This window comes from Hemitrygon akajei, chromosome 14, assembly GCF_048418815.1.
Source record: "Hemitrygon akajei chromosome 14, sHemAka1.3, whole genome shotgun sequence".
Classification (NCBI taxonomy): Eukaryota; Metazoa; Chordata; class Chondrichthyes; order Myliobatiformes; family Dasyatidae; genus Hemitrygon; species Hemitrygon akajei.
In genome coordinates this window covers 55,250,479-55,276,226 of record NC_133137.1, presented here as the reverse complement: position 1 = coordinate 55,276,226, position 25,748 = coordinate 55,250,479, and the positions used below count along the sequence as shown (strand labels likewise).

The 25,748-nt window shown below is 45.6% G+C and overlaps 1 protein-coding gene across 1 annotated transcript in view; it reads right to left on the bottom strand.

The window, feature by feature from the left end:
- The window catches only part of LOC140738595 (N-acylneuraminate cytidylyltransferase-like), a 32,572-nt gene extending 7,610 nt beyond the window's left edge, over positions 1–24,962 (bottom strand). The window contains exons 1-5 of the mRNA XM_073066112.1: positions 24,180–24,962; positions 21,064–21,206; positions 13,328–13,480; positions 4,208–4,341; positions 2,155–2,249 (exon numbers count right to left, since the gene is read on the bottom strand). Coding sequence (XP_072922213.1) covers positions 2,155–2,249; positions 4,208–4,341; positions 13,328–13,480; positions 21,064–21,206; positions 24,180–24,454 — 800 coding nt within the window. The 5' untranslated portion in view covers positions 24,455–24,962. The remainder of the gene's footprint in view (positions 1–2,154; positions 2,250–4,207; positions 4,342–13,327; positions 13,481–21,063; positions 21,207–24,179) is intronic.
- Between the last annotated feature and the right edge of the window lie 786 nt (positions 24,963–25,748).

Sequence of the window (25,748 nt, the reverse complement as noted above, 5' to 3'; positions counted from 1 at the left end):
TAAGGACTCCCAAGTCCCTTTGCATCTCAGATTGCTGGACTTTCTTTCCATTCAGAAAATAGTCTGCACACTTATTTCTATTAACAAAGTGCATGACCAGCATTTCCCAACATTGTATTTCATTTACCACTTTCTTGCCCATTTTCCTAATCTGTCTAAGTCCTTCTGTATCCTACCTGTTTCCTCAACACTACCTGCCCCTCCACCAAGCTTCACATCATCTGCACCTTGGGAACAAAGCCACCTATTTCATCAGCTAAGTCAGTGATATACAGCACAAGTAAAAATAAGTGGTCCCAACACTGACCCCTGAGGAACACCACTAGTCACTGGCAGCTAATCAGAAAAGGATCTTTTTATTCCCACTTGCTGCCTCCTACCAATCAGTCAATTATCTTACCATGCCAGTATTTTCCTGTAATACCATGGGCTCTTAACTTGGTAAGCAGCCTCGTGTGTGGCACCTTGTCAAAGGCCTTCTTAAGTCCAAATATACAACACCTACCACATCCCTTTTATCTATCCTATATGTAATCTCTTCAAAGAATTCCAACAGGTTCATCAGGCAAGATTTTCCCTTGAGGAAACCCTGCTGACTTTGTCCCATCTTGTCCTGTGTCACCAAGTACTCCATCACCTCATCCTTAATAATTGACTCCAATATTTTCCCAATCACTGAGGCCAGGCTAACTGGTCTATAATTTCCTTTCTATTATCTTCCTCCTTTCTTAAAGAGTGCAATGATGTTTGCAATTTTCCAGTCCTCTGGCACCATGCCCGAGTCCAATGCTTTTTGAAATATCATTACTAATGCCTAAACAATCTCTAATGCTACCTCTTTCAGAATCCTAGGGTGCAGTTCATCTGATCCGGGTGACTTACGTACGCATAGGTTTTCCAGTTTTTTGAGCAGCTTCTCCCTTGTAATAGTAACTGCACTCACTTTTCTTCCCTCACACCCTTCAACATATGGCACACTGCTAGTGTCTTCTATAGTGAAAACTGATGTAAGATATTCATTCAGTTCATCTGCCATCTCCTTGTCCCCCGCTATTACTTCTCCGGCCTCATTTTCTAGCGGTCCTACATCCACTCTCAGCTCTCTTTCATTTACATACTTGTAAAAGCTTTTACTTTCCACTTCAATATTGTTTGCTAGCTTGCTTTAATATTTCATATATTCCCTCCTACTGATTCTTTTAGTTGCTCTCTATAGGTTTTTAAAAAGCTTCCCAATCCTCTATCTTCCTACTATTTTTTTCTTTGTTGTATGCCATCTCTTTTGCTTTTCCATTAGCTTTGAATTTATTTGCCAGTCATGGTTGTACTATTTCACCATTTGAGTATTTCTTCATTTTTGGAATACATCTGTCCTGCATCTCCCTCATTTTTCCAGAAAATCACACCATTGCTGCTCTGCTGTCATCCCTGCCAACATCTTCTTCCAATTTACTTTAGCCAACTCCTCTCTCATACCACTGTAATCTCCTTTACTCCACTGAAATACTGCTACATCAGACTTTACTTTATCCCTATCAAATTTCAAGTTGAGCTCTAATATTATGATCACTGCCTCCTAAGGGTTCTTTTACCTTAAGCTCCCTAATTACCCTGGTTCATTTCATAACACCCAGTCCAGTATACAGTAGCTGATCCCCTAGTAGGCTCAATGACAAACTGCTCGAGAAAGCTATCACGTAAGTATTCAACACACTCTCTTGAAATCTGATACCAACCTGCATGTTTAAATCTCCCACAATAATCATAATTTTGCCCTTTTGACATGCTTTTTCTATTTTCTGTTGTAATCTGTGGTCCACATCTCAGCTACTGTTGGGAGACCTGTATATAACTGCCATCAGGGTCCTTTTACCCCTACACTTTCTTAATTCAACCCACAAGGATTCAACACCTTCCAATCCTATGTCACATCTTTCTACTGATTTATCAACAGAGCCACGCCACGCCCCGCCTAACTTCTTATCAATCCGATACAATGTTGAACTTCTCTATCTATAATCAGAATTTTGCTCCTTTCCCGAATGCATCTCAAAGCAGTTCAGTAACATCAATGACAGGAATTACGTACTTCACTTAGCTACTTTAAATATTCACACAGATGCAGTTTACTGCTGCTGTATGTGTTAAATTTACCTTCTCATTCTTTGCTCAGCAACGGGCCAGTCAATGTCTACATCAATATCCACACAGTGCTCTGGCTTCATCACATAGTAAGTCATTTTACCACCCTGGGTGGAAAAAAGAGAGAAACGTTCAAAAACTTAATCACAAAATCAATGTTGTAAAGCCTTTTCCTAAAGTAACAATCTTTTACTTGTTACACTTAGCCAGCCAGCGGTCTAGTGGCATCAGCACTGGACCTTAAGCAAATCGTCCAGAGTTTGAATCCAGCCGGCTCCTTGCACGCTTTCTATCTGTGCTGGGTTGAGCATCAAGCGGTCTAGTAAAAAAGACAATTGCTACGGGAACGGCAAAAATGCCGCCTGGTAAGCCACAACGCACAAAAAGGAACAACAACTTGTTGCACTAAAACAACATTCACAGCAAACACGAGGAAATCTGCAGATGCTGAAATTCAAGCAACACACACAAAAAATGCTGGTGAACGCAGCAGGCCAGGCAGCATCTATAGCAAGAAGTACAGTCGATGTGTCAGGCCGAGACCATCCTGACAAAGAGTCTCGGCCCGAAGCGTCAACTGTACTTCTTCCTATAGATGCTGCCTGGCCTGCTACGTTCACCAGCATTTTTTGTGTGTGTTTCTTCACAGCAAATTCCCTTAAAAAGAAAATCCCTTCAAAATCCATCTTGGGAAGTAAATATCCTTTGATTAGTGAAAGGGACTTTTAGTGATCTTGTGCCCTTCATTCAGCTTTCTGCACTTTCTGCAACCTAGTTTTATGCTGCTTTCCAATGGTCTTTGTCTCAGCTATCCACATCCCTCCAGACCGAGGGTTCCCAACCTGGCGTTCACAGATCCCTTGCTTAACGGCATTGGTCCATGGCATAAGAAAGGCTGGGAACCACTGCTCCAGACCCTGCACGACTCAGAACTTTGAACAATTAATCCTGTAGCGGGGATGAAATTTTCCTTTGCAAAGGAAAAATGTAGCAGCTCATTTCTACACATCAAGCTTCCACAAGTTGAAATGTGAAAGTGACCAATCTGTTGGAGGGAAAGCAACTTTAAGATCAGAGATTACAGAAGTAGCAGCCAGTAATATTAAGAATCACTTTCAAATAATCTTTAGCAGTAAGGAACACACAATACTCCACTTTGAAATTACAAGAAAAGTTGAGTAAACCACACAATTCTCTCCAAATAGCAGGCTGGAGCTGGAGCCTGATCTGCAATCTGTAATTTTTGAGACTTTTGTTGGCATTTCGATAAAGGTACTGGGTTAAATAATATGAAACCAACAATACTGTAATCAGCCAATAGCCCTAGAACATCCCTGACTTTTGCGTCATTATAAACCACACCGAGAAACAGACAAATATCTTTTAACTAGGCTACATTGAAAGCCCCAGCACATGTTCAGGAGAGGGTCATCACCCTCCATCTTGCCATTTAACAGACTGTTGTAGGCATACTTGTTTTGTCAATCAATGCCTGTCACCTACAGAGCCATCCATCTACAATATAGTAAAGGAAAGCTCTATTCGGTATCTGAATTCTCAACTGAAATATTTCAGAGACAGTCAATTGAGATATGCTCCTCATGTAAATACACAGTACAAGAGAAACACCTCCAAAAATATTGAAATAAAGTATGTTATTGGTGTGTTTAATGAGCATAAAACATTATGCCCATTGAGTTTAAAGCTTTACCATATCTCAGCGTATCTGCAGGTTGTGCCGAATAACACTCTTTTATATTTACATAGCTCACTCGAAGTCTTGTACACAAGCTGTTTTTTCCCTTAACATCTTCACTTCCAGTTTTAAGGAAAAGAAGAGGAGAGTCCAGACTGCACCTTACACCGGAGCTGCACTTTTTCAAGTGCACATCCAACTATATCACAAACAGGAAGCACTCAAACCTTTGAGCAATGGAGGATAACAAAGCTATACTTCAAAATCCTTTGTCTTGTGCCAAATGAAAAGCAGTTACCATGAAATAGTTCAAAGGTCAAAATGTTCCTGTTAAGGTTCATTCATGGATATTTTATACATGCCACAAACCTGGTGCAATCCTTTCCCAAGTAATTCTGTAGTAGTAAAATAAAACGATCCATTTTCAAGGAGCTCTCCAAGCCAGTCTCTTCTTTGTGGTTTCTTATTTGGATCAAAGTTCAAAGGACTTGTCATCTCATTTCCTGCAAGATAACCAAGTTAGCAATTTGAAGGAATTTTTCCTTTGACTGTATTTCATTAGAAAAAAAAAACAAAACAAAGTAATTACTACAGGCATACATGCACACATCCTTACACTATTTAACTACTAGTGTGAAACACAAGACATTCTCTCTTCTAATACTGTTCAGGAGACACACAACTCCCTGGTACTTTTACATCTATAAAGATGAACTCTTGGTGAACGATAAAAAGAAACTCAATCTCTCAATCTTTTTTGCTCACCTGCACTGCCCTTCCTCTAATTGCACCATTCTTTGCATTATTGCTTCTATAGTCTAATAATAGTGGGATGAAGTCTAGTGGAATGTGATTTCAGGCTTTTCTTTGTATCTTCTGTCTGATAGAAGAGGAGACAAAGGAGAATGTCTGGGGTGGGAGAGGTCCTACATTATTTTGGAATGGTCTATCTGGATGGCATGCAAAACAAAGGTTTGCCACTGTATCTCAGTACATCTGACAATGATAAATCAATTGTTCTTGACTGAAATCTTCCATCAATTTTCTTCATGCATTCCTCCACGAGTACTTTGCTTCCCAAATTCATCATTTTCCTACTAATATCCTGAAGACAAATACATGCAGGGGTTAGCTCTGCAGCTCCTGGAGTTGCAACTACCTTAGTTCAACATTCTTCCTTTCAGTTCTCAGAAAAGATTCAATTTCACTTCCTCAACGTCACCACCTTCTCCACAATAACTGTTTCCACACCGGTGCTCCTGTTGTTTTCCATTATTCTTCACCAAGGATTCCGTACCCCTGAAGCCGGATGGATCTTTAACTGACACCATATCATTTCATTCACGTCTGCTCTCACTTTCAGAAATCTTCAAATAGACATTAAGATGAAGTCCTAGAAGTGAAATGGCATCTCCAGTGGGAATGTGTTCAAGCAAGCAAGGTACAAATGTCACAGACAAGTTGAGGATAATAAATGAGAAACCAGAGAAAAAGAAGATTCACCCCAGCTCTACCTATTGACTCTTACGTTTGGACACAAGGGGCATGAGTGCAGCTCCAGTAAACTGCAGGAGACCAGACTCTACCTTGGATGTAGCAGTTCATTTAAGTGGTATCCCACTCATCAATGCCCCTTTCTACCACTGATGGTCTATGGTTTTCAAGCATAATCTTCTTGAAAGTGCACTGCAAGTAATTGCCTATTCTACTCAGGTGATGTAAAGAAAAAAATAAAAACTTGATTCCTCCTTCATACGTGCAAAAATGTGTAACACAAAATAGAAGTTCGTAAGACAAAATGGTGTGAGGGAATGTGGGAATGTTTTGTAAAGTAAAAGACCACAGCAAATGCTTTGAGAACAAACATAAGTACCTAGTCTAGAGCTCAGAGTTAATGATGATAAAAAAAATGTTTGTCTGGGAAGGAAAAATTATTGTGCAGTACTACCAGTTATCGCTCCATGGGGAAGTATGAGGAGAAGGGGTTTTTGAAGGGTATTAAAAAAAAGGGACAATTTCTTTGTGCAAGGGAGAACCTTCTCTTAAGCTGAGTCAAGACAGTTGCTAAGGGACAGATAAAAAGAGATCAAGAAGGGAGGGTGTATAGCTTGGCCCAGTGACTGATTTATAAGTATTACTTTGTTTCTTTTACTACCTCATTAAGCATTTTTCTTTCTGTATTTTATTCTTTATGTTACTCTAATAGGGTCATTGCTTATAACTTTGCTTGTGGTCACCTCTTGCTGCTGAATCAGAAAGAAGAACAAAGGATGAATTTTAGAATATTTTCATTACAGATAGCACACCCAAATCTGTAAACACCGTCAGCAAGGTAAAATTTAGGCCAATAAAAAACATCCTGAGGTACATTTTTGGTTTAACACCACCCCACCCCCGGGAAAACAACATTTTAATGTATTTGAACAGTTTTATTGTTTTAGTTCAAAAATTGCAGTGATTTTGTGATTTCTGTTCAACACGTAACACTTAATTACCCAATTCACTTCTGACAAAAACATATTTATGCACCCAGTTGCTTACAGAACTTCATCCGCTAATTTGCCCTTCCATTCTACAAGTACACTGTAGCAAGATGACAAGGTGTTTAAATGTTCCTCAAGACAGCCCACTTAGAGATTACTAAAATTGTAACTTTGCCAGTGATATTTGTGTCCCATGAAGCACTAAGGATAAAGTTACCCATTAAGCCTGTGGACGAGGGTGACCATGTTATCAAATTGCTACCTGGCTTGATCAGCTAGGTAAGAGGGCAAATGGCATTCCATTCAGACTAGTGTGAGGTGTTTCATTTTGGGCAGGCAATCCAGGGTAGGACTTTCACAGTGGACAATAGGACTCTGGGGAATTCGAAAATAATGGCACCCAGGTGTACAAGTACAAAATCCCCTGGAAGTGGCATCATGGGTGGACAGTGGTGAAGTGAGCTATTACACGCTGGACTTAATCAGTGAGGGCAGAGAACAAGAGGTGGGATGTTACGTTCCAGTTACTCAAGACATTGGTGAGGCTGCACCTTACATATACTGTACCATTTTCATTACCTCGTTATAGAAAAGACATTATAAAGCTGGAAAAAAAGGCAAAGGTTTACAAGTGTTGTCAGGCCTGAGTTATAGCGAGAGTTATTGAGAAATATACCTGATATAATCATTATATATACCTGAACTATAATCACTATGTATTAGCTATTTACTACACTATGTAATCACTTCTAGGTACCGAATATTAATATGTATTATTTTACTAGGCACATTTTGTTACGTGTTGTTTTCACTAGATACTTTGTACTCTCTTAGCTGCATATTATGGCACTTACAGAACACCTGCTTATTTTGCAACACTATTAGCTGCGATGTATCCCATGTATTACACTCAGCCTTTGTTTAGCACGAGATAACGGTGGCGGACAGGATGCTGCGAGCAGGAATGTACTGTGAGGGAGGTTGTCTGAAAAACATAATCTTGGCCACGAATAAGGCCCCAATGCAAACGGGTGAAAAACAATGGTGACGTACCGCGGGCTAGGCAAGAGCGATTGATTAGTTAATGTATAGATGATATGCAACTAAAAATTGATTGGGTATGCTGATAAAACCAAAATGTAACTGAGATAAGGAATGACTATAAAGAATGCTGTACACCGGAGCTCGGTGGGCTTTCGGTGACAAGTTCATTGATTGCCTCAGCCTTTGTTTGCAAATAAAGGTTTAATTTTCTTGAAGAATTGTCTGAGTCTCCAAGTCATTTCAAGTAACCACGACAGAGTTTGGACACTCACAGACTTTATTCCCTAAAGTGTAAGGGACTGAGTGGCACTTTCTAGAGGGACATTTTTTTTTATCCACCCACCACCCAAAATGTTAAAGAAGCAATTAACCTCCACTTTTCTATCTGTAACCATAAGCACGAACATACCAATCAAGAGGAAGCACAACCTGTTTGGCAGGACCCTGCTAGCTGGTAGGGATGGTCATGTCATGTGAGTGAATGATCAAGAATAACAACTCTCAGGTCTCCTCCTCCCAGTCTCTTAAATTTACATACAGAGAACAAAGAAATTTACAGCACATTACAGGTCCTTTGGCCCACAATGTTGTGCCGACCATGTATCCTATCTAGAAACTGCCTAGAATTTCCCTAGTGCATAGCCCTTTATTATTCTAAGCTCCATGTATCTATCTAAGAGTCTCTTAAGAGTCCCTATTGTATCCACTTCCATCACTGCCACCGGCAGTGCATTCCACGCACCCATCATTCTCCGTGTGAAAAACACCTAACATCCCCTCAGTACCTATTTCCAAGCACTTTAAAACTGTGACCCCTTGTGTTAGCCATTTCAGCCCTGGGAAAAAGCCTCTGACTATTCACACGATCAATGCCCCTCATCATCTTACACACCTCTATCAGGTCACTTCTCATCCTCCATCGCTCCAAGGAGAAAAGGTCAAGTACATTCAATCTATTCTCTTAATGTATGCCCTCCAATCCAGGCAACATCCTTGTAAATCTCCTCTGCACTCTCTCTTTGGTATCCACATCCTGTAGTGAGGTGACCAGAAATGAACACAGTACTCCATGTGGGATCTGACCAAGGTCTTATATAGCTGTAACATTACCTCTCGGCTCTTGAACTCAATCCTACGGTTGATGAATGCCAACACACCAGCACAGCAGCTTTGAGTGTCCTATTGACACGGACCCAAAGATCTCTCAGATACTCCACGCTTTCTTACCACTTATATTATATTCTACTCTCAAGTTGGACCTACCAAAATGAACCACTTCACACTTACCTAGATAGAATTCCATCTGCCAGTTCTCAGCCCAGTTCTTCATCCTATCGATGTCCCGCTGTAACCTCATAATAGCCCTCCACACTATCCACAACACCCACAACCCCCAAAATTTAAACAAACCTCCTCAAAAGGTATTGGCAGTCAGCTTTTTTGAGTAATGCTCCTAAACTGTGGAACTCAATATCTGAAACTACAAGGAATGCAGACTCAGTTGACACTTTTAAATACCAGCTCAAAGCCAACTTAACCTTGCTTTTAACTAAAACTATTTTATCTTTTATTTTCATGTTTGTACTTTAGCCCACTGTAAAGCACTTTGAACTAGAGTGTTCATATGAAAAGTACTCTAGAAATAAGTTACCATTATTATGAAACAGCTGAGACAGGACCCAGCAGATTCCAAAGTCGTACTGGTTTGAGTTGCAACTCTGGAAACCTTACAGAGTTCAGCCACACAACACAGCAGGGCCACTGCTGAGATAGGCAGAAAATACTGGCCATCCATTTTCACACAGGAGACCGAAATCTGCTGGTACCATTGGTGAAAAATGCCAGAGGGTCCACCGAGTATGTTTCAGTGCATTCCAACCCAATGCCAAATACTCAGCATTTCTTGACCACATTTACCTAATTTAGAATTAATTAATATTGGCAAGTTCAGTTTATACTAACTAATGCATTTTGGCAGAAAATTAATTGAAAGCTCACTCTGTAGAATAAGGGTTAAAAATATGCCTGCAGGTAAAATGGAGTTGTCAGTTGTCAAAAAAGTAATGAAATCAAGAGGTCCTGAAGCATACAACTGCAAGGACATCATCGGTCCTCAAACCATGGAGCTGTGGGCACATGCAGTGTGGAAATAGTACATGCAGTACTTGTTTTTTCCCCACAGAGAAACTAACTTTATCATCCCATTGTAATGAAACTGATCATTTGATATGCAGTTTAAAATGCAGCTGATAATTATAGTTAAGTGTTTGTTCATTGACTACTGTATATAAGGACAAGCTTATAAATGAGCTCATTGGACTTTTCCCTGGACTGGGATCACCAATATCTAAGATCTCTGAGTCAGCCATTGGAATCACCAGCAGGCAAAATGGTGTCAGACTTACTACTTAGTTAACATTCCATGTTCAAGTTGAATTATCATTTAACCATACATGAATATAGCCAACAACAGGGGCCAGGCCCCGACCCAGCACGAGGCCTCTGCTCTCTCTCCCCTGGAGGTCTGTGACAGACTGATGCATTCAAAGCAACCCCTTGGTCGAGACCAAGTCCTTTCCATTGCGAGGAAACGCAGCTCCCTCATCATCAGTCTCACCAATGAATGGACTTGAAATATTCTACGTTACCAATGTCTAACAGGGTCTTGCAATCCCAATAAAAACATCCAAGATAATCACTAGGTGGAAAGTCACTCCAGTGACTTGTTACTTTAATACGTTGCAACTATTTTAATATTTGTCATGTCCATCATTGAGCTGAATCCTTGAAATACTGAGAATACAGCAAGATGTAAGGGCAGTATTCTGCAGATTCCAAAGCCAAGATTCACCAACTGCATGTGTACCCTTTTTGCAAAAACAGTACCTGTTAGGACAGGCAGCTAGAAGAGGTAGAAGGAGAATAGGTTAAAGCTAAAGTAGCTACAATAAATCCCTGACAAAGCAAGACCAAAGCGAAGGAAAGAACTTGAATACAAATAAAATTACCATGAGAAAATGTTTCATGCTCTGTTGAAAGCCAGGAGTTGACAAAAATTTGAAGGCATTCTGACTGAGACCATGTATGCTCGTTGGAAACAACTTGGCAATGCCTCACAGGCAGAGGCCAATAAAGGACAGGCTCAACCGGATACAGGGAAGGGCATTAGGAAAGGAGTGGACCTCGATAACTAATAAAATCAAGCTTGCCACTGGCTTTCTTTACCACCCTATCAACCTGTGCAGCCACTTTCAAAGAGCTATGGGCCTGGGCCCCCAAGATTCTTCTGTACATCAATATTATTAAGGATCCTAACATTAACTATACACCGCCCTTTTAGATGTGATCTCCCAAAATGCAATACCTCACACATGGCTGGACAATTCATCTCTGTCCATATCTACCACTGATCTATATCCTCCTGTGTTCTTTGGCAATCTTCCACACTATCCACAATGCCAATCTTTGTATCATCTGCAAAACTTTGTTGATAATGTTCCTGTTTGTTCTATTCCAGCAAATGTATCAAATGATTGAACCAAAAAAAAAGACCCAACTAAATGCGGCAGAAAATATATAACAAATTTAAGTATTTGTAACCTCATACCGTTAGTGCTGTTTCTCCAGCTAAATCCTTGAAACCTGCTTAGATACATCCCGTTAAGTTGTGCGGTCAGAAGGATTTGGTAAAAGAGTTGGGAAAGACTAAAGGGCCAGAATCCAAGACCCTTTTGGTCCCGGGGTGGACAGGCAACTCAGCAGAATTGGCATGTTGCTAGATGAGGACCACCTCAGTGTTGGGATTGAGAGATGAAAGCTTAGGCAGAAAGGTTACCATACTCAATTATTAATTACTTGGAGACAACAAGCTTCCCCAAAAAAAGAGGCTCCTATAATTGGGATCTCCCACATAGTGCCACTGCACTAAGACAGCAGTGTGCTTAAAACAGAAAATCAGCTTTATTAATTACCCTAGGATGACAGAGCTAGCCCTGGTGACAATTTTCTTATCCCACTATTATATGTTCCTGGTTTGAGGCCACACTGTGTCCTTGCAGTTGCATGCTTCAAAGCCTTTACAAGAGAATCTGCAGATGCTGGAAATCCGAGCAACACACACACAAGATGCTGGAATTCAGCAGGCCAGGCAGCACCTATAGAATTAAGTACAGTCAACATTTTGGGCCGAAACCCTTCGGCAGGAGTGGAGAAAAAAAGCTGAAGAGTAGATTTGAAAGGTAGGGGAGGGGAGAGAGAAACGTCAGGCGATAGTTGAAACTTGGAGTGGGGGCAATGAAGCAAAAAGCTAGGAAGTTGATTGGTGAGACACAGAAGGCCATGGAAGAAAGAAGAAAGTGGGGGAGGAGCACCAGAGGGAGGCGATGGGCGGGCAAGGAGATAACATGAGAAAGGGACTAGGGGATGGGAAATGGTAGGTGGGGTGGAGGCATTACTGGAAGTTTGAGAAATTGACATTCATGCCATCAGGTTGGAGGCTGCCCAAAGGGAATATAAGGTGTTGTTCCTCCAATCTAAGTGCGGCTTTATCCTGACAGTGGAGGAGGCCATGGACGGACATATTGGAATGGGAAGTGGAATCAAAATGGGTGGCCACTGGGAGATCCCGCTTGTTCTGGCGGACTGATTGTAGACGCTTGGTGAAGTGGTCTCCCAATGTACTTTGGGTCTCACCGATATATAAGAGGCCACACCGGGAGCACTAAACACAGTATATGACCCCAACAGATTCCGTCCGCCAGTGGGATCTCCCAGTGGCCATCCATTTTAATTCCACTTCCCATTCCCATTCCGATATGTCCATCCATGGCCTCCTCCACTGTCAGGATAAGGCCACTCTTAGGTCGGAGGAACAACACCTTATATTCCATTTGGGTAGCCTCTAACCTAATGGCATGAACCATATAATCATATAACAATTACAGCACGGAAACAGGCCATCTCTGCCCTTCTAGTCCGTGCCAAACACGTACTCTCACCTAGTCCCAGTGGCCCGCACTCAGCCCATAACCCTCCATTCCTTTCCTGTCCATATACCTATCCAATTTTACTTTAAATGACAATACCGAGCCTGCCTCTACCACTTCTACCGGAAGCCCGTTCCACAACATGAACATCGATTTCTCAAACTTCCAGTAATGCCTCTAGCCACCCCCCTTCCACGTCCCATCCCCCTGTTCCCCCCCCCCCCCCTCATGTTATCTCCTTCCCCGCCTGTTGCCTCCCTCTGGCGCTTCTCCTTCCCACCCTTCTGGTACTTTTTTCCATCGATGCTTCCTGGCCTGCTGAGTTCCTCCAGCATTTTGTGTGTGTGTTGCTTGAAAGCCACATGATTTACTCTTTTTTTTAAATGAGCTTGCTTGTTCAGCCTAGATGTTCTTTGCTGACAATTCCATTTTAACTGCAAACATGTTTTTAAACCCTTACATTATATCCATTACAACTTTCTGAAATGAGAGAATACAGGCTACAGTTGTGAAAAGAATGTTTGGTAACAATGAAAGAATGATCACAGGGCCAGGGACATGTTGCCTGACTTTGTAGTACTAGTTTTCAAAAGTTCTACAAATAAGCAGGAATGCTCGATCTGCTAGCATTTTGAGATTACAAATGAGGCAGGGCAGCAATGAATGGATTGACGAATGCTTCCTCTGTGAGTTTAGGGCAAAGAGGGAACACAGAAGTTACTCAACTGAGGTGCTGGGCTTCTTCCACAGAATCAGGAAAACACGCTGAATCATGGAATCAAATTTCTCAGCATACATAATCATCATAATTATCAGGAAGTTCATTTGCAATTTTAATTAGCAAACTCAAACTTAATTTTTTTTGTTTTAATGTCACTTTAAGAAAGTACAGCCTTAAATACTTTTAAACAGATTTAAACAAACTCTAGATTACAAAATCCATATTTTACTGTTGAACTAATAATAAACTATTCTACCTTCTGGTTCCTCCTGCCACAGAAAAAGAGAACGTCTCATAACAGAAAACACCGAATCGTATCCCTCTTCCTTCATCATCTTTATCACTTCCATTAGATGGCGTGGATGGAGACAGGGAGAAGTGCACTGTATATGAGCGACCACATCAACCTCTGTCATAAAAATTAAGACAAGAATGGTTATTCTTTGTAAAGTGCAAGGAGCAATAAGGACTGCAAGCTGATCATCAGTATAGCACGTGAAACTTGCAGGTCACATTGCACTGGAGCTTTCAGTGAACAGTATTGCTGAATGAGTAACACAGTAAATCAGCAAACAGGGCACAACTTACCAATTGCACCAAGAGAAATACAGAGAGCGATTTTGTGCTGTGCAGAAATCAAACCTAAGACCCATACATAATACAAACAACAAATCCAACAGGAAGGTCACTCAAGCCATCTTTACAATACAGAAACTTCAAATGTGGAACTGCCAAGTATTATTAGTGTACAATGTACTGTGTATGTAATCAAAATGGCTTCTTTGGTTTGCTAGAGTAGGAATGCTTTTATGTCTAATAAGTGTTTTTTTCTTGCAGTTGTTTAGCTTTGGACTTGCTGTTATGGGGATTGTATTCATTTGTTAACCAATGGGGAATGTTATTTTGTCTTGTGGGGCTGGGAGCTTGGGGGGTATTTTGCAGTCTTTTCAGGGGAGGCGGGAAGGAGACGCCGAGGAAGGTGGACGTGCGCTGCACTGCTCGGTTGACCACCGGGGTGGTCCCAGGTGCGAGGACGTGGAGGTCGGAGGAAAGTGACGAGGGGTCGAATGGTTCGATGGTTGAGCTCCAACGATGTGCACTAAACTGACTGAACTTTGATAAGTTGGCGCCTTTTGCTTTATTTTCTTTTCTTTCATATATACTGTATTGCATAGTACTCTTTTAGTTTTAGTAAAATCTTTAAAGTGTTTTCTGTAACAGTATCTGGTGTGAGTTTGATACTGTGTGGTACGCGCGGCATAAACTTGATTCTCACAGCACATGCGTGTAAGGGAGGTGGGGTTGGTGAGTGGCTGGATCTCCTTTTCCCCTAGACATGTACCAGCCTGTTGGGTAAGTGTTACATTTGTGGGGGCTCGTCCGGGATTGGATTGTCAGGGGCTGTGGGGTCGCGCAGGCAGTAGTGTGGAGATGGACAGAGATAAGATTGTTAGCTGGTGTGAGTTGGAAGATGTACCGGTGCAGTATGCCTGTGTAGTGAGCGGGGTGGATTTTCGAGTTTCGGGAGACGCGTTAGTGCGGGGGTTAAGTTTGGTGAAGGGTATTGGGCAGGTAGAATTGGTAGCTAGACGGTGTGGTAAAGAGGTGGAGTCTAGCTGAGTGTTGGTTCGAACGAGTGCTGACATCATGACGTTGGAACTGCCGGCGACAGTCAGTGTTCCAGGGGAGGCGGGGCCGTGGGGGCTCCACACTCTCTCCGAGGGTGAGGATGACGAGATACCAGAGGAGGAGCTAGAGCTAGAGACGGCCCCCAGAGAGGCCCGTCATTAGTAAAGGGGGGTCGGAGGGGGAAGGCATGACTAGGCCCCACCCCCCAGGTAGGGGAGAAGCCTCGGAGCTGGCGGCCGCACTTAACTCCCTGGTGGGAGTGGCCGAGAGGCCACGGCTGAAGCTGGGGGTGTTCTCTGGAGCCAAGCCTACTCCGGACGGGGAGGTGGACTATGAGACCCGCATCGAGCATACGTCTTTGATGTTAGAGGAGTGGCCAGGCTCAGAGGAGGAGAAGAGGCAGCGATTGGTGGGAAGTTTGAGGGGTTTAGCAGCCAAAACAGTCCGGGAGTTGAAAGCTGAGAAGCCTGGGGTTTCAGTGGAGGAATGCATAGAGGTTTTGGAGGGAGCGTTTGGGTTGTCAGGGGAGCCCTGGCTGCTTTTAGCAGAGTTTCAACGTCTGGAACAACGGAGAGGGGAAAAACTCTCCGAGTACATATTTCAGATGGAGGAGATGCTTACAGGGTTGCGGCGCCAGGGGGTAGTGAAGGCGCCTGACGTGGCTAGCGTGAGGATGTCAGATATTCAGTGGCTCTCTGGAGGAGGACAAGGTGGCGTGGACTATCCAGCAGGCTTATAGGAAGGGCCCCCTTCATCCTTCGGGCAACTAATCAGAGAGGTGCGGGAGGAAGAGAGAGCGTTGGGGCGGAAAAGGGGCTCAGGCCACCAGGAGCGATCCTCAGTGATACAGGAAGTGGTGGCTGAGTGGAGGACTAAAAACCCCCAGGGGAGTAGGGACCCCCCCCCCCCCTCTGGAGGGGAAGAACAGGGAAGTTACTCATTCCCGGGGGCGGCCCGTGCAGTGGGTTGGGAGCGGGGGCCATCCTGGAGGAGGAGGGGTGGCGGGCAACGTGTGCTTTAACTGTGGGAAAGAGGGGCATTTCAGGCAGGACTGTGGGTGGCCAAGGGTGTGCTATAGCTGTGGAGAAGAGGGACACTTTTGGTGGGATTGTGAGAGACAAGGAGCCCTGCGGAGGGCAAGCCCCCCTGTGACTAAGAAGGGAGAGGTGTTGGGAAGCTTAGGAGAGGCTCAGTGAGGGAACAGACTGGAGCCTCTGGAGGAACACATTCCCAGAGATCAGCCAGGGGACCACCGGGTGTCCACGCCTCTATTCCAGATGGGCTGGTAGGACCCCGTGCCAGTGTGTGTCTACGGATAGAGGGAGTTTACGCGAAAGCCATTCTGGATACGGGATCACAGGTGACCTTATTGTACCGGTCGTTCTACAACCAATATCTAAAGCATTTGCCCGTAACCCCATTTGACGCCCTGCAGATTTGGGGTGTGAGTGAAGGTGACTACCCATACGATGGGTACCTATCGGTGAGATTGGAGTTCTCGGAGGGCGATGTGGGAGTGTCCGAAGCTATTGAGACATTGGTGTTGGTGTGTCTGGACCTGGTGGAAACCGGTGGTGCTGCCCTCCTGGTGGGGACTAACTTCCCCCATTGTGCGACGGCTCCTGGGAGCTTGTAAGAAGAAAGGGGGGGAACACTTTCTGGAGACCCTCTCGGTGCATCCAGTGTTTCAAGCGGTATTCGAAGAAGGGGTTGCCCCCCAAGGGCTGGACCCGGAGTGTAAATGAGGGATGGTGTGGTGTAGGCAGGCGAGGCCCAAGGTGATCCGACCCGGGGAGGTAGCACTCGTGATGGGGACCCCCAGATTCCTTGGAGTGCCAACGGGCGAAGCCCTGTTAGTGGACACCCTGGACGATCTTGAAAGGGAGACACGATTTCTGGCGGGGCCGCTGGTGAGGCCCGAAGTGCAGAGACCAGGGGTGCTACATGCAAAAGGCGTATAGCCGTAAGTGTCAGGAACACTACGGCAAGAGAAATCACCTTTAAGAGGGGAATGCTGCTAGTGCATCTGTTCCCGGTGACGGTAATGTCTAGCACACCAGTGAGGACCCCTAACGGTGGGGGATTGGAGCATCAAAGGGAGCTAACCGCTGAAGCCTTTAACTTCGGGGATTCTCCTGTGTCGCCGGAGTGGAAACGCAGGCTGGTGGAGAAGATGCTGAAGATGGAAGCTGTTTTTTCTCGGGGCGAGTTTGATGTGGGCTGCTCCAAAAGCACTCGCCACACCATCCGGGTAACGGAGGACACCCCGTTCCGAGAGAGATCCCGGCGGCTGGCTCCGGCAGATGTTGAGGATGTGCGGCAGCACTTGTGCAAGTTGAAGGAAGCCGGAATCATAGCTGAGTCTCGAAGTCCTTATGCGTCCCTAATAGTGGTGGCACAGAAGAAGAATGGGAGGGTGCGCATGTGTGTTGACTACAGGACTTTGAATCGGCGAACTGTCCCTGATCAATATACTGTCCCGAGGGTCGAGGACGCATTGGCCTGCCTGAGCGGTGCGAAGTGGTTCAGTATGCTGGACTTAAGGAGTGGGTTTTACCAGATCCCGATGAGTGAAGAGAAGATAGCCTATATCTGCCCGCTGGGGTTCTTCCAGTTCGAACGAATGCCCCAGGGCATATCGGGGTCCCCAGCCACCTTCCAGAGGCTCATGAAGAGGACTGTGGGGGATATGAATCTGTTGGAGGTGCTGGTGTACCTGGACGATTTGATACTGTTTGGATCGACTTTGGAGGAACATGAAGAGCGGCTGTTAAAGGTATTAGGCCGGCTTAAGGAGGAAGGGCTGAAGCTTTCCCTGGAAAAATGCCAGTTCTGCAAGTCGTCGGTCAGCTACGTTGGTCATATCATTTCACGAGAGGGAGTGGCTACTGACCCAACTAAGATAGAGGCCATGACCACCTGGCCGAGACCCCAGAAAGTGAGCGTTCTGCGCTCATTCTTGGTGCTCTGTGGGTACTACCGCCGATTCGTGAAAGGATATGCCAGAATGTGTCACCCATTGACTCAGCTGTTGTGTGGCTATCCCCCGGTGGGGAAAGAAAAGGAAGGGGGACCGGAGGCAAGACGCTGGAGGATACTGGAACCCGGCGGAACCTTTTGGTTCGAGATGGGATGATCGATGTGAAGAGGCATTCCAATCTTTGAAAAGGGCACTGACCCAGGCGGTGTTGGCTTTTGCCGATCCCCAGAAGCCATATGTGCTGCACATGGATGCCAGCCAAGAGGGTCTAGGGGCTGTTCTGTACCAGGAGCATGGCAAAGCATTGAGACCGGTAGCCTTTGTCAGCCGAAGCTTGTCGCCATCTGAGAGAAACTATCCCACTCACAAGTTGGAGTTCCTGGCACTGAAGTGGGCGGTGGTGGACAAGTTGAGTGATTATCTGTACGGAGCCAAGTTTGAGGTGCGAACGGATAACAATCCTCTCACTTACATCCTGACTTCAGCTAAGCTGGACGCCACAGGACATCGGTGGCTGGCGGCCTTGTCGGTATATGATTTCAGCCTGAAGTACCACCCAGGAAGCAGGAATGTCGATGCGGATGTTTTGTCATGTCGGGAGCTGGGGGAACCGGAGAAGGACGAGGAGTGGGAGAGTGTCCCTGCCCCTGGAGTGAAGGCCATGTGTCAGTTTGCTATCACCGTGAAGGCCGAGGGAAGAGGAAGGCTGGAGCGAGCCGTGGACCATTTGGGGGTTTTTGACGACGCCATGCCCCTAGCTTACTGTGACCTGACCGCATTGTGGACTAAACAGTTGCCAGAACTGAGTCTGGGGGAAGTGGCAGCTGCTCAGCAAAACGACCCGTGTCTTGGCACTGTGTGGAGAGCAGTAGAGAAGGGGGATGTGGCATTGGCCGAGAAGGCGAAACACCCGTCCGTGCCTCTGTTATTGAAGGAGTGGCCTCGGTTAAAATTAAAGAACCAAGTCTTGTACCGGGTCACGGCGCCTCCGGACCAACCCCGCTGTTGGCAACTGGTCCTGCCGGAGGAGTATCGGCAGGCTGTACTCCAGGCCTTGCATGATGATTCCGGACACTTGGGGGTGGAAAAGACCTATGGATTACTCAAAGACCGATTCTACTGGCCCCGGATGAGGGGGGAAGTCGAAGAATACTGTAGGGGATGCAGTCGTTGCATCCGGAGGAAGTTCCTGCCCGCGTTGGCGGCTCCACTGTCGCACTTGCAGAGTGCGGGACCTCTGGACCTGGTATGTATGGATTTTCTGTCGATTGAGCCTGACACCAGCAACACCGCGAATGTCTTAGTCATCACTGATCATTACACTCGCTATTCTCAGGCATTTCCCACTAAGGATCAGAAGGCGACGACAGTGGCGAAGGTGTTATGGGAGAAGTACTTTGTTCATTACGGCCTTCCCAGACGGATCCATAGTGATCAGGGGCGGGACTTTGAGAGCCGCCTTATCCATGAATTACTGACTATGCTTGGGGTTGAGAAATCGAGGACTACCCCTTATCACCCCCAGGGTGATCCTCAGCCAGAGAGGTTCAACTGGACCCTGTTGGATATGCTCGGGACGCTGGAGATTGGGCAGAAAAACAAGTGGAGTCGTCATATTGGACATTTGGTCCACTGTTAAAATTGTACTCTCAATGATGCTACAGGGTACTCGCCTTATTATCTGGTGTTCGGGCGGGAAGCGAGGTTGCCCATTGACTTGTGTTTTGGGGCTGAAGTGGGTGAATTACCCGGGAAGCCCTATCTAAAGTATGTGTCCGATATGAAGAGGGAGTTACAGCGGGCGTACGAGGTGGCCGAGGCGGCGGCTACCAAACAAAATCAGAGGAATAAGATGAGATATGATCAAAAGGTGAAGTTTGCCCAATTATTGCCGGGCGACCGGGTCCTTTTACAGAATTTGGGACTCCCTGGTAAGCACAAGTTGGCAGATCGATGGGCGGCCAGCCCCTATGTAATAGAGAGCCAGATGCTGAACCTGCCAGTTTACCGGGTGAAACCTGAGGATGGGAAAGGGCCTATCAAGGTACTCCATCGGAATCACCTGCTGCCCCTGGGTCAAGCGGTGCGGGTGGACAAGGAGCCAGAGAGGGAGATTGTGCCTAGTACAAGGACTCTGCGAGGGTGCGGAGCGAGGGAAGAACCTGCTGCTGAAGAGCCGAGACGGGTTCTTAACCCGGGAATGGATACCAATTCAGAAGATGACGACTCAGATGAGTGGCCCCTGTTCCCATTCGCTGGCGTTTCAGTACCAGAAGAGGAGGCTCCTGGCCCTTCCCCTACTGAGTTGGGCGAGAGGAGGGAAGGTGTTGATGGTCAGATGAAGAGGCAGCCAGCGTTGGGGGGAGAGAGGGTGGAACCCAAACATGAGCCAGAGGGTTCTCAGGTGAGGGGGGAACCCCGAGAGGGAGGGAGTGAGGATCTGACAGGTAGACCTGGGGTGTCCGAGGCAGAGGGTTCGCAGGTGAAGAGGGAGCCCAGTGAGGCAGAAGGGTCGGCAGAAGGGGTACGGAGATCTCAGAGAAGTAGGCGCCCCCCAGAGCGGTTGACATATGTGGTGCCAGGAGAACCGAGTGTGATTTCTACTGCTCTGGGTAGTTATGTCGCTGCTTTCTGCACCTGGGTTGGGTTTTGTGTGTTGCAAAGACGCCTTGGGGAACTCTGGTAATGTCATGAGGGCATGACATTTGCTGGTGGGGGGAGAATGTACATTGTACTGTGTATGTAATCAAAATGGCTTCTTTGGTTTGCTAGAGTAGGAATGCTTTTATGTCTAATAAGTGTTTTTTTCTTGCAGTTGTTTAGCTTTGGAGTTGCTGTTATGGGGATTGTATTCATTTGTTAACCAATGGGGAATGTTATTTTGTCTTGTGGGGCTGGGAGCTTGGGGGGTTTCGCAGTCTTTTCAGGGGAGGCGGGAAGGAGACGCCGAGGAAGGTGGACGTGCGCTGCACTGCTCGGTCGACCACCGGGGTGGTCCCAGGTGCGAGGATGTGGAGGTCGGAGGCAAGCGACGAGGGGTCGAATGTTTCGATGGTTGAGCTCCAACGATGTGCACTAAACTGACTGAACTTTAATAAGTTGGCGCCTTTTGCTTTATTTTCTTTTCCTTCATATATACTGTATTGCATAGTACTCTTTTAGTTTTAGTAAAACCTTTAAAGTGTATTCTGTAATGGTATCTGGTGTGAGTTTGATACTGTGTGGTACGCGCAGCATAAACTTGATTCTCACAGCACATGCGTGTATGGGAGGTGGGGTTAGTGAGTGGCTGGATCTCCTTTTCCCCTAGACATATACCAGCCTATTGGGTAAGTGTTACATTAGCTAAATATTATAATAGGCAATATTATCAATTACCTTACCTTTGTGGTATTGAAGGAATTCACAGATAGTGTCTAAAGAACTTGCAGTATCAGTTGATACTTTTGCACTTCTACGGTGCACTTGAGCTCCGTACTTCTTTGCTACTTTTTCAATCTCATCATGGTCTGTGGAAACCCATACACTATTTAGCAAAAAGAAACAAGAGGTTAGTTTAAGAACATTTCATTATCAATTACCATGATGCTACAGATTCAGAGATTTGTACTGCATCTCAGGTCCATGCAAAACTACCCAAAATTAAGTAGAGCACACAAAAAAAAATTGCACCCCTACCCCCAGTCACCCCTAAACCTTAGACACTGATTCTTAAAACTCCCCTTGGGACACTTGTAATTCATTATCTAAGGATGTAGGGTGTGTAATGGAACTAGGACATAATATGAAAACAGTATCAGAGGTAGATAGGTTGGTGAGAAAAATGTAGTACACCGATCAGGGCACTGAGTAGAGAAGTTGGAACATTACGTTGCCATTGTACAAGTCATTGGTGAGGCTAAATTTGGTGCACTCTGTACGGTTTTGGTTACCCTGTTATACAAAGGACATGGTTATCCTGAAAGATTGCAGAAACGTATTTTAAGGATGCTGCCATGACTAAAGGGCCTGAGTTATGGAGAGAAGCTGGCTAGGTTAGGTCTTTATACCTTGGAACATAGGACAATGAGGGGATATCTTATAAAAGTGTTGGAAATTATGGTAGGCATTGATAAAGTGGATGGCAAGTCTTTTCCCCAGGGTAAGCACATTCAAAACTAAGGGACACAGTATCATGGTCCGGTCCATGGATTCTGCATTCCGGTTGTTTCTGTTTTCCTGTATTCTATTGAATGCCTTAATTGAGTCACCTGATTCTCATTTCGGACCTGCAACATAAATAGCTCCGGGGTTCATCTATTCCATCGCTGGACCGTCCCGTCAGAAACTCATTCCAAGAAGCTCGGCATCCGAAACCCACACCAAGAAGCTCGTTACCATAAACACATGCTCTCAGCCAGTGCGGGAAGTCTGGACCACTATCGGTGCTGCCGAGAATTGTGGACTCTAGGTTGCTTCAGTGCCTGTGGCTGCTTAGCAAATTCAGTCGTTTTCGTGTCCAGCTGAGTAGCCGGCTGTTTGCCACTGCTCTGAGTAAGGTACGAATTCTGTCATTTTCGTGGCCAGCTGAGAATTGCTGGCGGTCTGAGTCCCGGCTCCGTGTCCAAGTTGGAGTCCTGGCTCTGTGCCTGTGTCCGAGTTCCAAGTCATGTCCAAGTCTAGTCTGAGCCCAAGTCCAAGTCAAGCCAAGTTCTACGTCAAGAGCCAAGCCAAGACCCAGGTACCGAGTCCCTGCCAAGACACGAGTTCTGAGTCACGATCTGAGTTCCCAGTCAAGTACAACTCCCAAGACCGAGTTCAGGTTTTTCCGGTTTGCTAGCCTACGTTCATGTCCAGGTTGGCATTTTGTCATCGTTCCTTGGCTTCCCTAGCATGATCAATAAATACTGTTCTGTTTATACTACTTCAGTGTCTGTGTCCCCAATGCCCCCTTGTAACACATAGATTTACAATAAAAGGAAAAAGTTTTGGAAAGGATGTAATGGGGCAATTTCTTCATGCAGCAGGCAGTGAGTGTATGAAATGAGCTACCAGAAGTGAAAATTGAGAGTGATACGATAGTATCATTTATTTTAATAGGTACACAGAGGGATGGACCTGAGAATAATATGAGCAGAATGCAGGAAACTGGGGACTAGCTGGTTGAGCACAGGGGTTAGTATGGACAGGATGGGCCAAAGGACCTGTATCCTGCTGTATTAGCCCATAAGATAGAGAAACAGAATTAGCCCATTTGGCCCATCGAGTCTGCTCTGCCATTTCATCATGACTGATCCAATTTTCCCCTCAGCCCCAACTTCCTCCCTTCTCCCTGGATCCATTCACACCCGGACCAACCAAGAATATATCCACCTCTGCCTTAAATATATCCAATGACTTGGCCTCCACAGCTGCTTGTGGCAAAGGATTCCACAGATTCACCACTCTTTGGTTAGAAAAATTCCTCCTTAACTCTGTTCTAAAAAACACCCCTCTATTCTTAGACTGTGTCCTCTGGTCTTAGACTCTCCCACCATAGGAAACATCCTCTCCATGTCCATTGCATCAAAGCCTTTCACCATTCAATCGGTTTCAATGAGGTCACCCCTTATTCTTCTGAATTCCAGTGAGTACAGGCCAGTACCATCAAACACTCTTCATATGACAAGCCATTCAATCCTTTGAACCCTCCCTGGTTTCAGCACATCCTTTCGAAGATAAAGGGCCCAAATCTGCTGACAAGTGAAGCCTTGCCAATGCTTTATAAAATATCAACATTACATCTTGCTTTTATGTTCTAGTCCTCTTGCAATGAATGCTAACATCGCATTTGTCTTCCTCACCACAGACTCAAATTGCAAATTAACCTTTAGCGAATCCTGCAAAAGGACTCCCAAATCCCTTTGCACCTCATTTTTCTGTAATTTCTTTCCATTTAGAAAATAGTCCTCCCTTTCATTTCTTCTACCAAAGTGCATGACTGTACATTTCCCAACACTGGTTCTCCTAACCTGTCTCAGTCCTTCTGTAGCCTCACTACTTCCTCAAAAGTACTTCCTCCTACACCTATCTCCACATCGTCTGCAAACTTGGCAACAAAGCCTTCAATTCCATCATCGAAATCATGACATATAACGTAAAAAGAATCAGTCCCAACACCGACCCCTGTGGAACACTAGTCACCGTCAGCCAACCAGGAGAGGATTAGTAATGATCTTTCAAGAATCACTAGATTCTGGAATGGTTCCGGCAGACTAGTGCAAGCTACGAGCCCATGGTATTCCAGGAAAGATTCCAGCATGGATAAAGCAGTGGTTGATTGTCAGGAAGCAACAAGTGGTAATAAAAGGAACTGTGCTGGAACCAATTCTTTCTGCGATCCCTGCTGGGCACGATATCCAGAGGTCTGATATCCACTCTTGCCTCGCTTTTACACCTTGTGTACTTGAAGAAACTTTTGGTATCCTCTTTAGTGTTATTGGCTAGCTTACTTTCTTATGGTCTTCCCGGCTTTGCTCACCTGTCGAAATGCCCGCAATCCACAGCGGCCTTCAGCACCCAAGCCAGGAGCGGCCGGCCGAGAAGCAACTTGATGTTCTTCAGCCGGATCCCCTTGCTCCCTCCCCGGGCCAGCACCAGGGCGGCGAAATGTCGCTTCCCAGCCGGTGTCACCGGACCGACCCGCTCCGGCAGTCTCCTGCGGGGCCGTAACTGTCTCGGCTGCAAGATACGCCAGTCCGGACCCTGGCGGGGCTGCCACGGCCGTGCTTCCTCCTGCAGACTCTCTGAGCTCATCCTCGGGACGAGGTTTTACTCCTCTCGCCAGTACAAGAGGCAATCGTCAGCCAGGAAAGGCCGGAGCTCCACGGCCAGCGACGATCACTCTGCCACCTCCCTCGGCACTTGCCCAGCGGGGAGAAACGCCCGCCGGAAGCAGCAGGAGCACATAACAGGATAGGACATAGGTGTCAAACTCAAGGCCCGCGAGATCATTTTAGATAGATCTATTATTTTAATTATTAATGGCCCGGCGATATGAAGCCTATGATTGTAAGTTAATACCAATCATAAAAATAATGCTTGCTCAGCAGTCTTCTTCATAAGAAACGGAATTTGTGAAGTGAAACACTTTGTAGTTATAGCAGAGACTGAGACACATGAGAACAGGCTGAAAAAACAGAGGCAATGAAAGCTGCGTTCGCACGCGTCCGACTGATCCGGCCCGCATGAAGCTGCATTTTGCTCAATCCGGCCCGTGACCTAAAATGAGTTTGACACCCCTGGGATAGGATAAGCCGAGTGTCCGCAGGCACACATTCCCCTTCAGAATTGACGGAAGGAGGAGGCAACACGCTGTCCCGGCCAGTCCGAGCCTCCTCCACTGCCCATTAGCTGAATGGCCAATTAACTGACTCGTACTTAGTCCAATCCCGGCCTCAGCCCTGTCCCAGTCCCTCCCTCCCCGCTCCTACGTCACCGGTCTCCTCCTTGAATACGGTCAATGAATCCGCCCTCTCAGCTGTCCCAAGTTTTCATTCAGCAGAATCGGCTTTCATTTCCTTATACGTGGTAAAATGAATTGTTTTTTTTATGTGACAGCAGTACAATGCACTAATATAGAAAGATGTACATCACATGAAATTCCTTATAAGAATCAGGATCAAGTCAGGTTTAATTTCACTGACATCTGTCGAGAAAATATTATTTTGCGGCAGAAGTGCATTGCAATACATAATATAACACTGTAAATTATAATAAGAAATATATTGCAGTGTTTTATTGTGTGTGTATATATATATAAATTCGAAAAGAGAGGAAAAATGAAACTGAGGTAGTGAACATGGGTCTGTTGTCCATACAGAAATATCGTGGAGAGGAAGAAGCCGTTCCTGAAATTTTGAGTGCCTGACTCCCCCCTTCCCCCTGAAGGTAGCAATGAGAAGGGTTGTCCTGGGTGATGGATGCCGCCCTTTTGAGGCATCGCCTTTACAAGGCGTGTGTCTAAGATGCTGGGGAGGCTAGTGCCCAAGATGGAGCTGGCTGAATTTATATCTTGTTACAGCTTTTTCCGATCCTGTGCAGCGGCCTC